We start from the raw sequence: 12,142 nt of genomic DNA, 5'->3' as shown, positions 1-12,142 counted from the left end.
TGTATTTAACCACCACCCTTGGTGAGCAGTGGGCAGCCATGACAGGCTCCCGGGGAGCAGCGTGTGGGGACGGTGCTTTGCTCAGTGGCACCTTGGGATTCCAATGGCAACCTTCTGATTACGGGGCCGCTTCCTTAACCGCTAGACCACCACTGCCACCATCAAAGTGGAAGTCATACAGAAACAAGGAGTAACATTATCACACATGACACAGTATATGTCAGTTGGTCTTTGATTTAGTATTTACATTTACAGCATTTATCAGACACCCTTATCCAGAACGACTTACAATCAGTAGTTACAGGGACAGTCCCCCCCTGGAGACACTCAGGGTTAAGTGTCTTGCTCAGGGACACGATGGTAGTAAGTGAGATTTGAACCTGGGTCTTCTACTAATTTCTACTAATCAGTTAACAGACTTGCATTGAACACTGTGATTCGTTTTGCTGTATTTCAGGTGTGTCCAATTTAGTTACCAAGTACACATAGCACTAATTAACAGATTAAGATGAAATACTTTAATAAATTTGACCAAAAATATAAGAAAGCTAAGCATATATCATGTTCGTAAACTCAAATGGAATATAATTGTATATACTTGTACGTAATATATTTGTATGGTATAGATTTATTTGAAATACCCTCCACAGTACCAAATAAAAAGCGTTAGAATGAGAGGAGTAAATAAGGCAATAACATTCTGCCAATACTCTTGGTACATAGAGTACATGCAATGCATGCTGGTTCTGTTCCACATGCACAGAAAAAGATACACTTAAAAGTTAAGATATGCAGAGTCACCGGTACTGCAGGATCAAGGCAAATTTGCATTCAACCAGGCTCATATGTCCCGCTGAAACCTCGATACAAAATATGCTCTGAAGACTGAATCATGAATAAACAGCACATATATGCATTCGGTTGAAAAATGTATGTACGTGAAATCACTATCTGAAATATTGAGTCAAATATTACGTCCTGTCTTTTTTTTATAGTGTGCTGCTATGGATGATCCATGAGGTCAAACAGTGGCCAGATGTACTAAAGGACAGATCATGTTTTCCAGAATTACTAAGTAAAAAAAAACAGGGAAACATCCATTCTCTTCACACACATTTTCTTAATAACAGTATATTTTCAAAAAGCAGTAAAGGTAATAAGTAGAAAAAAAGTCATATCTGCATTCTGTATACATGGAAAAAAAACACCATTTAACCCAAATGCACTTCTGTCCCAAACAGCCTTCTATTTACATGCAGCATCTGCAGCTAGGGGCATGGAGCTAACTCTTCCAGAGATTGTGAGGTGTGCCTCAGTGCTTTTCTTTCTTTTCTTCTGCACCTACAGTCACTGCAGCCCAATTACTGTATCATTAATCATATTTGGTGAGTTAATTTTCATCTTTTTTATAGTAGCCAGTAAGCACTGTGTCCCAGGGTGTGAGGAATAACAAATTATGGGACAAGTCTGCCTGACCTCACGCAACTCCGATCAGATGGGAGGATGAAGTTTTTGTTGTAGAAGGAGAAACCAGCAAACTCGGTCTGGTCCAAGGAAGCAATGATAAACGGGTCGACTGGTGTCAGACTGGTGTCAGTTCTTGTGAAGAACGTGTTGAAATTCTCAGCACCTTTTTCACACTGTTGGGAAGAAGGGGAAGGACGGTGAGACTCAGGGCATATGAACAGAAATGACAAGCTGATATCTCCATAGGCTTCAAGCGTTTTGAGTTGGATTGTGAATAAAATCTCAACACTTGTGACTGGCAACTCCATGACTTCATACTTGACAAGAGTACTTGACACGATTCTATGACCAGACTGACACCACCGGGTAAACAAGCATGCTCTCCAAAAACTGATTATGAACAGTATTCTGTTGGCCAGTTCACCTCTCTGTTGCATTTACAAAATCTAGAATTCATATCTAATCTGCTCCCTCATCTATCTTCAGCACCCTCTTTGGAGGTTCTGTCTCCACCCAACACTGTTATAACACTGACACACACTGACGAGAAACACAATGACAGTGATGATCAGGGGTTCTACTCACCACTCTTGGTTTAAAAGGTGGCTGAACCTGGAGCATCTGCAACTTCCTCCAGTCAATGTCTCTGAAAAACACGTGACGCTGAATATCCCTTTCCTCATCAGGGCCACAGGCCAGGCGCATTGAAGGGTTCTTCATCAGCAGCTGTAAATGTGTTGGGACAGGATTCAGCAACTAAAAGAGTCACCATGAGGTGGCCTCATCTGGATCAGGTGGATAAAATGTTTTTTCATAGACAGCTTCACTACTCACGCTCGAGCAAATGGACTCAGCCTCTTGTGACATGGAGCGAGGGTATATAACGTTGTCCTCCATAATGAACTTGAATGGAATTTTATCTTCACCACCAAAGGGGGGCTGATGGGGGAATGCAGAGTTAGGACAATAACTGATTAATATTTTTAAAAATTCTTTATATAAGCCCTTGTAAAATTCTTGTTTATTATATAGCAAATGTTTTGTAGCTTTAGGTAGCTGCTCTATTCTCATACTGCTTTATTCGTACTGTCGCTGACTTTGGCTTTCAGATTGCCCTCTGCTTTTAGTTTCCTGAGAACCACATTCAGTACATTCACTATGCTCTCTGCATTAGACCTCCAGTTAAAAGGTTTGCTGCACGATCTGTCACTCATGCTCCTGGACCATACACATAGTCATGTACACATCTGCATCTGTACACGACAGTATCCAAAATGAGCCTCAATTTCTACAGGATTTGGAGAAAATCTCAGGCTGAAAGGATTACTTGGTCTCGTGCAAGCGTTAACAAAACTAGAAAAAAAGGGTCTCAGTGGCCCATATTGCAATGTACCTTCCCAGTCAGCATTTCGTACAGGAGAACTCCATAGGCCCACCAGTCCACTGACTTGCCATAGGGCTGTTCCGCAATGATCTGTAAAAGATACATCCTTACTTTATTATACTGGTAGTCCAACTGTTTCACAGCTCTTGCGGAACAGCTTTTCTGACAGCCATTTTATGTCCCATTTCCTACTAAATAGAATGTAGATTGTTATGCTGAATATATTATGAAAGCGATTGTTTTTTTCCTTGTGAAACACAATACAATTTGCTCTGTACAGTGAGCTGCCACAACAGGCGCCCAGGGAGCAGTGTGGCAGGATTTGAACCTGCAACCTTATGGTTATGGGTCCGCTTCCTTACTCAATAGGCCACTGCTGCCCATTTATTTAGACATGAAGGAGATGTCGGGAATTGGCCTCTGTATGGGCCAAAACATCTGACACGACATAACTGAACGTTAGAACACATTCTCCAATAAGCTATTGGTCAATTAACATGGGCCCCTTCAAGTTCTGCAGGAAAGTCCTTGTCACCTGTATCCAAGTGAACAGTCACCTGTTCACAGGATTTAAAATTCGTTCTCGCAGTATGGGACCGCGATGTACCCCGGCAGGGCAGGTGTGTGGAGCGTCTGCTCCCATGGGGCATTTTCCATAGAGGTGCGCTGGCGAGCCGGCGTCATTGATCCAGATAGAAATAAGATTTTTGACACATGGAATATTAAACTCCTTTTCTTGATGCAGCGCAATTTTGGTCTTTATGGGATGTTGTGGTAAAGATCTGAGCATAAACGTTTGGGATGTGAGAAAAAAGACAAATAAAAAATGCATTTTCGCATTTTAGCACAGGGGTGTCAATTAGAGACACATGTATGTACCAGGTTTGGTGCTTGTAGGTTAAACCGCTTTGTTTGAAATGTCAGCTAAACCTTTCTGTGACCAGTAGGTAAGGTGGGAGTAAAAGTGATTGAAGTGATACCTAGCACAGCACATGCATACAGCGTGCATACAGCAAATTGCATCCTCTGCTTTTAACCATCACCCTTGGTGAGCAATGGGCAGCCATGACAGGTACCCAGGGGAGAAACCTTCTGATTACGGGTCCGCTTACTTAACCGCTAGGCCACCACTGCCCCAACTGATCCTGCGTAATATGTGTAATAAAATGGAATGATACAAGGAAACAGAAGTTCACTAGCTACTCTGTCCTCATAACTTCCTCTAAAATGATAACGTCAACATGGATTTTTGGAATTTAAAACCAGACCGTGAGGTAGTCACAGCGTAATAAGGGGCAATTCAGTTGTTTCTCAATGTCCACCATAATCTGCCAGTCCCTTACGTAGAAAATATTCATCTCACCTCAGGGGCCATGTAGTCTGGGGTGCCACAGAAGCTTCGCGTTGTCATGCCTTCGTGCATGTTCTCTTTGCACAGGCCGTAGTCTGCAATCTTAATGTGTCCATGTGAGTCCAACATTACATTATTCAACTTCAAGTCTCTGGAAAGAGGAAGAATGAAAACATTTGCAGGGCAAAACATCTGGATTCCCATATTCTCTATGGTGTACAGACTGTACTACCCATTACAGGCTGAGGTACAGATGTGCAAATCTCAAGTCGTTATCTTTCAGTCATATATTAAGTCAATCACTAAATCAACTTTCTTCCTTATCAGGACGATTTCCAAACACTCTCTAACCATGTGTTCATCACTGCTCATCTAGACTATTGTAATGGTCTACTGCTTGGTCCTTAAAAAGCTGCAGCATGTGCAAAGTTCAGGAGCCAGAATTCTCACTCATAAGCCTTGGCACAGGACCCCAACAGGGGCCTGGGAGTGGCGAACAATGCTGAGTGAACAATGCCTGATTGTGGACTGTTCAAAGCTCCACCATTGTAGCTCAAAAGATAACGGCTGGACATTCGCAGCCATAATGCGATTTATGATGACAGATGGGCGATAACATTCACTGAGCACACACACTTAAAACTTAATTTTGTCTATAGGTCTGGCTTTGTGTTTGCGTGAAGGAGCACAGATAATATTTTTGTTGAGCGCTATTATTATTACTTAGGCTTAGGCTCACACTCAACATTCTCCACGACAAGCTGTTATCTGGATTCAGTGGTTATGGATAGAGTGAGTAGAAAAAATAAGGTCTTTTTAACTTGAAAGGTCAAGTTCTTTAAAGCAATCTGACTCAATTCAGTCTAGTCTCAATACCAGGTCAAATGAACACAAATGAATGTCTTCATCAGTGTTTTTTCTGTGTATATTATCTGTTCTGCATGTCTCGAGTCCCATACCTGTACTATCTGTCATGCAGTGTGTTCCTGACTGTTACTAAAGCTCAATTTTTATTTGAAATTGGTGCCAGTGTGTGTTTCAACAACCTCATTATGTTTTGTGTGGACATACAACATCATACAAATGTATTCTTTTATTACACTTCTAAGCAAATTATCTCTCCGACTTTTCAGTAGTTGCTGATTGTCCTAATATAGATTTGTAATTGCATTTGTTTTATACCCACCTATAAATTATTCCTTTTCTATGCAGGAAGAAAAGCCCAATTGCGATCTCTGCAGCATAGAACCTACAAATGAGAGTTGACAGTAAGTACGTTACTTACAGACATTTCATAGCTCACCTTAAGCTGCTCTGGGTTGACTTTAATTGTTTTGAACATGAACTACAATGAATAACTCTAAAATCTATATTACCTTTAAATCTCTATTTTATATTTCGCTGAGAGTCAATTATTTACATTCCAGCATGTAATGGTCTGCAAATACATTTGCACGGAATCCTGTAATCATTTGGTATTATGAGCTATTACATCCTTGGGTGTTTTGCGACATATGGTGTATATGTGTGTTTATGTGTGTTTTCCACTTTTGAACCTGAAGGAAAAGAGCTCTTGATTGATGGCTCCGCCAATTGTCTGGTGATTTGTTTACCGCCAAAGACAGGAAGACAGTGGTCTAGAGCTCACCAGGAGTCTGGAGTCTAGTTGTGTGGTGCACAACTAGAATAAAGTGTTTGAGATACTGTTTAGTGTGCTTTGTTTTCATCTTTAGTGTTGGTCCTCCCTCCTATGTGTATCCCCCTCTGCCCATGTGTATATTTGTATGTCCGTGGATTCCCCTCTGTCAGTGTGTTTGGCTCTGTGCCAGTGTTGTATACAGTTTGTGTGTGTTTGGTTGGGGGTTTTGTGGTGGTATATATAGCCCTTGTTGGTTTGGTTGCATATATCACTTCTCGCACTGTAAATAAATACACTTTGCACTTTGCTGTCCCCCCGTGTGTTCCTCCTTTCCACTGACCACCTCTCACAAATTGTCCACATTCTTCCCCCTTAGACAAGAACGTGACATGGGCATAAACCCTTTAGACTGGGTCTAATGGGTTTCACAAGAGGATCCTTTATTAGTCCAACTAGTGGAAAATTTACATCGTCACGGCAGGAAGTGGACAGTACAAGATAAAAGCAGCAAAACACAATAGCACAGACAATATGTCGACTGTATAATATATAAGTTCACTGTACAAATAAATAGTCCTAGAATAGCAAAATAACAATGAATGTGAATTGTAAAGATCATTATATGTCAGTATATACATAAAAGATATTTTTCTGAAAGAAGTGGAGATGGTGTTCTAGATGTGTGTGATTGTGTGGTCAGCTGTTGTAGAGCCTGACAGCGGTTGGCAGGAAGGACCTTCTGAATCTCTCCGTCCCACATTGTGGGTGCCGCAGCCTGCAACTGAAGGAGCTGCTCAGTCCTGTCAGGGGGTGGGAGCTTATCCAGCATTCTCCTGTCACTCACCTCCTCCACTTCACTTTCACTAGGTCCAGAGGGCATCCTAGAACAGAGCTGGCCCTCCGGATCAGCCTGTTCAGTCTCCTCCTGTACCCAGCAGAGAAGCTACCTCCCCAGTAGACCTTGAGGGTCCACAGCAGGTACAGCCTGCTCTGCCCTTTCCTGTAGAGGGTATCAGAGTTGTGAGTCCAGTCCAGTTTATTGTTCAGATGAACACCAAGGTACCTGTAGCTCTCCACCGCCTCAATGTCCATACGCTGGATGTTTAGTTGTTCTTTGTACTCCTTGTTGTCCCCATTTGTGATGAGGCCAACTATTGCAGAGTCATCAGAGAACCTCTGCCGGAAGCAGTTGGTGGATTTGTAGGTCTGCAGTGTAAATGGTAAAGAGGAACGGTGCCAGAACCGTTCCCTGTGGAGCCCCCCGTACTGCAGACCACCCTGTCTGACATACAGCCCTGAGTTCTCACATTCTGTGGTCGGTTGGTGAGGTAGTCCAGGATCCATGTTGTGAGGTGAGGGTTCACTCCTGTGTGCTCCAGCTTGTCCCTCAGGATTTTGGATGGTGTTTGAAGGCACTGGAGAAATCAAAGAACATTATTCTCACAGCTCTCCCAGCGGCCTCCAGGTGAGAGAGGGAATGATGTAGGAAGTGAATGATGGCATCATCCACTCCAGTGCCATTGTGGTAGGCAAACTGAAATGGGTCCAGCAATCAGCTCACCAGGGGCCAAAGCACAACCAAGCTCATGCGCTTTCATGGCTCTCCAAAAGTTAGTCACAGCATCTCTCCTTCTTTCTCCCTCAGAACCAACCTCCACAACGAATCAACCAAATGGCCTAATGGTTAAGGAAGCGGCCCTGTAATCAGAAGGTTGCCGGTTCGATTCCCGATCCGCCAAGGTGTCACTGAGGTGCCATTGAGCAAAAGCACCGTCCCCACACACTGCTCCCCGGGCGCTTGTCATGGCTGCCCACTGCTCACTCAGGGTGATGGGTTAAATGCAGAGGACAAATTTCACTGTGTGCATCGTGTGCTGTGCTGCTGTGTATCACATGTGACAATCACTTCACTTTAACCAGCCAATAGACAATATAGCTGTCATTGTTCACATATTATTGTTCTCCATGGTCTCTCCTATACCACCAGCTTGTTGGTCTCTAGCCACATAACAATTTTCTATGCTCTCCACTTTGAGCTACTTCAGAATCCCTAGACTCAAAGCTTAGATTCTTGACCCACATCTGTGTGATTAATTTCTTCGTTCAAGGATCTTTCTTAAGGTTGTTATTTATGGAATTTAACAGACACCCTTATCTAAAGCGACTTAGTCAGTGGTTACAGCCCTGCTATATACTGCTATATATGCTATATATTGTAGATACCTAGATTCTTGCAAATGTATCAATTTTAAAAGACACATGAATACTAGGGGCGGAGCCAAAACATTATTTGAATCTAAATAAACTATTTGGAAACTATTTGGCACAAATCCACAAATATTTTTCAGCCTGAACATGAGCTGCAAATTATGGTTACAATAAAGCAAAATATACTGATACACAACAACATTCTGGTCTACTACTTTGCTGAAGTTGAAGTAGTTTATAGTAATTTCTGGAAGTTTTAAGCTACTGCAAGAAATTTTTCATTTGTCTATTCTTTTTACATGTTTTCAGAAAACTGAACCTTACTTAGCCCATGGTTCCTTGAATTTGCCAACTTGCTCAATGTGGTATAAGAGATCTCCTCCACTGATGTATTCCATAACAAAGTACAGTCGGTCCTGCAGAAGGAAACATAAAACAGGTAATCAAACAAATGTGTTGCCTATGCTTCTTGCAAGAGATGATGTCCAGTGATATAGACAGTGTACAAAGACTTTCTGAGCCACTCCCAGTGTGCATTAGATCAGGTGGCACCATATCTTTGTTTGTCATTGTCCTTGCCCTAATAATTAGATCTCAATTATCTTACTCTTATACTTAAGATCACATGTTTCAATCCAGTTCCATCCTTTGCTCCAGTTCCATCCCCTTTCAGTTTGGAAACTGTTGGAACATCCTGGTCCACCAGGTGGCACGATATCCTTGTTTTGTTTTGTGAGCCCTAGCTATCATCCTCATGTGTTCTAAATTTAAGATCCCATGTTTTGGATGCTCGTTGTTTTGTTTCTTTAAATAAATAATGCATAATGTCGTACAATTGTACCTTGTGCCTATACTCAGTCATGACACCATAGCTATGCCACTTGATTGACATATTGATTAACTCATAAAAAATGTTTTTGCCAGGTCAAGAGGTGGACCCTTTTATCTTGTTTATATCATGCTTGTTCCAGTACTACCTCTTTTCATTATGTTTCTTTAGCAGCCTTTTTTTCCCCTATAAAGCCATTTTCATTCTTTACTTCATTATCTCCTTACCGCTGTCTGGAAGCAAGAGTGCAGTTGAGTGAGGAAAGGTGGTTTGTTACACTGTGCCAGAACTCGTTTTTCCACCATGATGGCCTCTACGTCATCGTTCTGTATTACAGCATCCTTCTTCAGTATCTTGATGGCATAAAGCTGTCTCGTAGCACTCATTTCTGCAAGCACCACCTAGAAGTAGACATCATGATTATGAATGGATGCGAGAAAAATTCCATGTTCATTGTTGCACCCATTGTTGCAAAAGCTGTACTATCTCTCTTGTAATCCAACTGCACCAATACACCAATCAGCCCCAACATTAAAACCACCCGCCTAATATTGTGTTTGTGCCACCAAAACAGCTCTGGCTTGTCAAGTCTTGAACTCCATAGGACCTGTCTACTGTGGTATCTGAACAGCTGATTCCTTAAGTCCTGTAAGTTCAGAGGTGAGAACTATTTTTCAGGTTCCTCAAAACATTCATTAACGTCTGCAGGGTGGAAGGACACATTATCAGTACCATGAGGGGTGGTCAATAATCTTTATGTTCATACACATGAACCAAATGTTTCCCAGTAGAATGACATTACATTTAGAGAATTTATCAGACACCTTTATCCAGAGTGACTTACAATCAGTAGTTACAGGAGACACTCCTGGGTTAAGTTTCTAGCTCAGGGACACAATGATAGTAAGTGGGATTTGAACCTGGGTCTTCTGGTTCAAAGGCAAATGTGTTACCCACTAGGCTACTACCATCCTTGACTCAATCAGCATGTGTTATTAATGTTACCTTCTTTCATCTCAGATAAAACATTTATATTTGCAACTCATTGCAGAGGTCTAAAAACAGTCCCATATGTACAGTTGTGATATGTAGTTGTGATGGACTGATTGTGTTCTGACATTTAGCAGGTAGTTACCACTGTATCCTGGAGATGCTTAATATAATCTGACTCCTTCACGGATACCATTATAATAGACATTGTATCATAGACCCATCATGAGGATTAATGTTGTCACTGATTTGTGTAGTTTTATGCAATTTTAATGTGAGTGATGAACTTTGAATTATATTGTACATACCTTGCCAAAGCTGCCTCTGCCCAACACGGCAAGGAAGTGGAAATCGTTCAACTTCTTCTCCATGTGCGGAGGTAACAGTTGTTTACCTGATGGATTCTCTATCTTCCTTTGTCCAAGCCTTGCCTTCTACAGTACAGAAATACAAGAAGCATGACACGTTTAACACACATTTATTGATAGTTGGCACTAAGAAGTGGTGGCCTAGTGGTTAAGGAAGTGGTCCCGTAAACAGAAGGTTGCCGGTTCAAATCCCGATCCGCCAAGGTGCCACTGAGCACAGCACCGTCCCCACACACTGCCTGTCATGGCTGCCCACTCCTCACTCAGGGTGATGGGATAAATGCAGAGGACAAATTTCACTGTGTGCACCGTGTGCTGTGCTGCTGTGTATCACATGTGACAATCACTTTATTTATTGAAACAAGTATAGGTCACTGTGAAAGTGAAGTCATTGTCATTGTGAAACACAACGCAGCACACAGTGCACACAACAAAATGTGCCATCTGCAGTGGCAGCCATGACAGGCTCCTGGGGAGCAGTGTGTGGGGACAGTATTTTGTTCAGTGGCAACTCAATGGCTCAGGATTCGAACCAGCAACCTTCTGATTAAGGGTCCGTTTACTTACTCGCTATGTCACCACTGTCCCAAACTCTCCATCATGACGATTGTCTCATCATGGAAACATACAATAATTTTTGAGTATCCATAGGTGAAATCTCTGCTGTGATAGTTGAATTCAGAAAAAATTCTGATGAATGATATGGCCATTGATACATATATTTAATGCCATGGTGCCTATGGTTCACCATTTGGTGACATATTCCTGAATTGTCAATTCAAGCTTAATCAGTTTTGACTGCAAGGCCTAGAGACAGCAAATGCTTCTATCAAGCTCTTCTTTAGAAAAACAATTGTCCAAACTCTTGCCTTGTCAAACATGAGACACAAATAAGGCACGACATAGGTGACCAAAAACAACTTAAATACGTGCAACATGGAATTAATTAACTTGGAAGCATATACAGTCTCTGACAAAAGTCTTGTCGCTTATCTAGTTTGTAAAAACACCTGCTATTAACCTAACTTTTAATTAATCAATTGTTGTTCAAAAAAAGCTCATATGAAAAGCTAAAACCCTACCAAATGAAGTTTAATGCATTGAAATGAATTAGTTTCACTGAAAAAAGATTTATCATTTAATCAAGAGAGAAAGGTCAAATTTTGGCAAGACGTTTTTGTGTAAATGTAACAAATTTACTGCAAATACAAAAATATGTCAGCAAATTGATCTTCTTTGCCTTGAGGAACTTTGATGTGGAGATGGAAGTATGTGATGGAGCACCATCCTGCTGAAGAAATTTGGCTTCTTTTATGGTTGGGAATGTATTGCAATATTTGTGGCGACTGTGGTGTAATTCAACAGAAAATTCATCTGAAAAATCCACCTTCTGCAACTTTTCCTTTTAGCAGGCTGTGGGCCTTGGCAAATGCCAGACGGTTTTTCAATTGTCTTTTGTTTAGTGCTGCCTTCTGGGCACTGATTCGACCATGGAGGCCATTTCGAGACAGAATCTAACAAACTGTTCTGGTTGACACAGTGACATCAGGCGACCAGCTCTGCTGCAGTGAAAAAAAATATGGTCTGGCCTTTTTTAGCCAACAAACGGTCCTCTCGAGCAGTTGTCTTGCGGGCTCTGCCTGACCTGGGCTTGTCAAAAATGTCTCCAGTCTCTTCAAATCTTTTTTCATCCTCTGTACTTGATGCTGAGACACATTGAAGGTGTCTCCCATATCAGTCGTGGATCTGGTCTTCAGCCTCTTGATAATAAACACTTTAGTCTCAGGGTGAATCTCAGGCATGTTTGAAGAGGTCTAGTTGCAGTTGATGTGAAGGTCCAGTGTACTGGGCTTCCTTTTATACACACATGAGACCTCATTGATCCATTATTAGTCACAGGTGAAGC

General features: G+C 41.7%; 1 protein-coding gene across 2 annotated transcripts in view; it reads right to left on the bottom strand.

Annotated features, from left to right (window-relative positions):
• Positions 1-366: 366 nt before the first annotated feature.
• Positions 367-12,142, bottom strand: part of LOC114793804 (protein kinase C alpha type-like) — a 33,214-nt gene continuing 21,438 nt past the window's right edge. For both annotated transcript variants that reach the window (XM_028985933.1, XM_028985934.1), the window contains 9 exons: positions 10,177-10,302; positions 9,106-9,279; positions 8,374-8,465; positions 5,389-5,451; positions 4,215-4,353; positions 2,861-2,941; positions 2,302-2,406; positions 2,053-2,193; positions 367-1,640 (listed from right to left, as the gene is read on the bottom strand). In XM_028985933.1, coding sequence (XP_028841766.1) covers positions 1,455-1,640; positions 2,053-2,193; positions 2,302-2,406; positions 2,861-2,941; positions 4,215-4,353; positions 5,389-5,451; positions 8,374-8,465; positions 9,106-9,279; positions 10,177-10,302 — 1,107 coding nt within the window. In that variant the 3' untranslated portion in view covers positions 367-1,454. The remainder of the gene's footprint in view (positions 1,641-2,052; positions 2,194-2,301; positions 2,407-2,860; positions 2,942-4,214; positions 4,354-5,388; positions 5,452-8,373; positions 8,466-9,105; positions 9,280-10,176; positions 10,303-12,142) is intronic.

The sequence above is a fragment of the Denticeps clupeoides genome, chromosome 7 (genome assembly GCF_900700375.1).
Source record: "Denticeps clupeoides chromosome 7, fDenClu1.1, whole genome shotgun sequence".
Taxonomy (NCBI): domain Eukaryota; kingdom Metazoa; phylum Chordata; class Actinopteri; order Clupeiformes; family Denticipitidae; genus Denticeps; species Denticeps clupeoides.
This window is presented reverse-complemented; position numbering and strand designations above follow the sequence as displayed.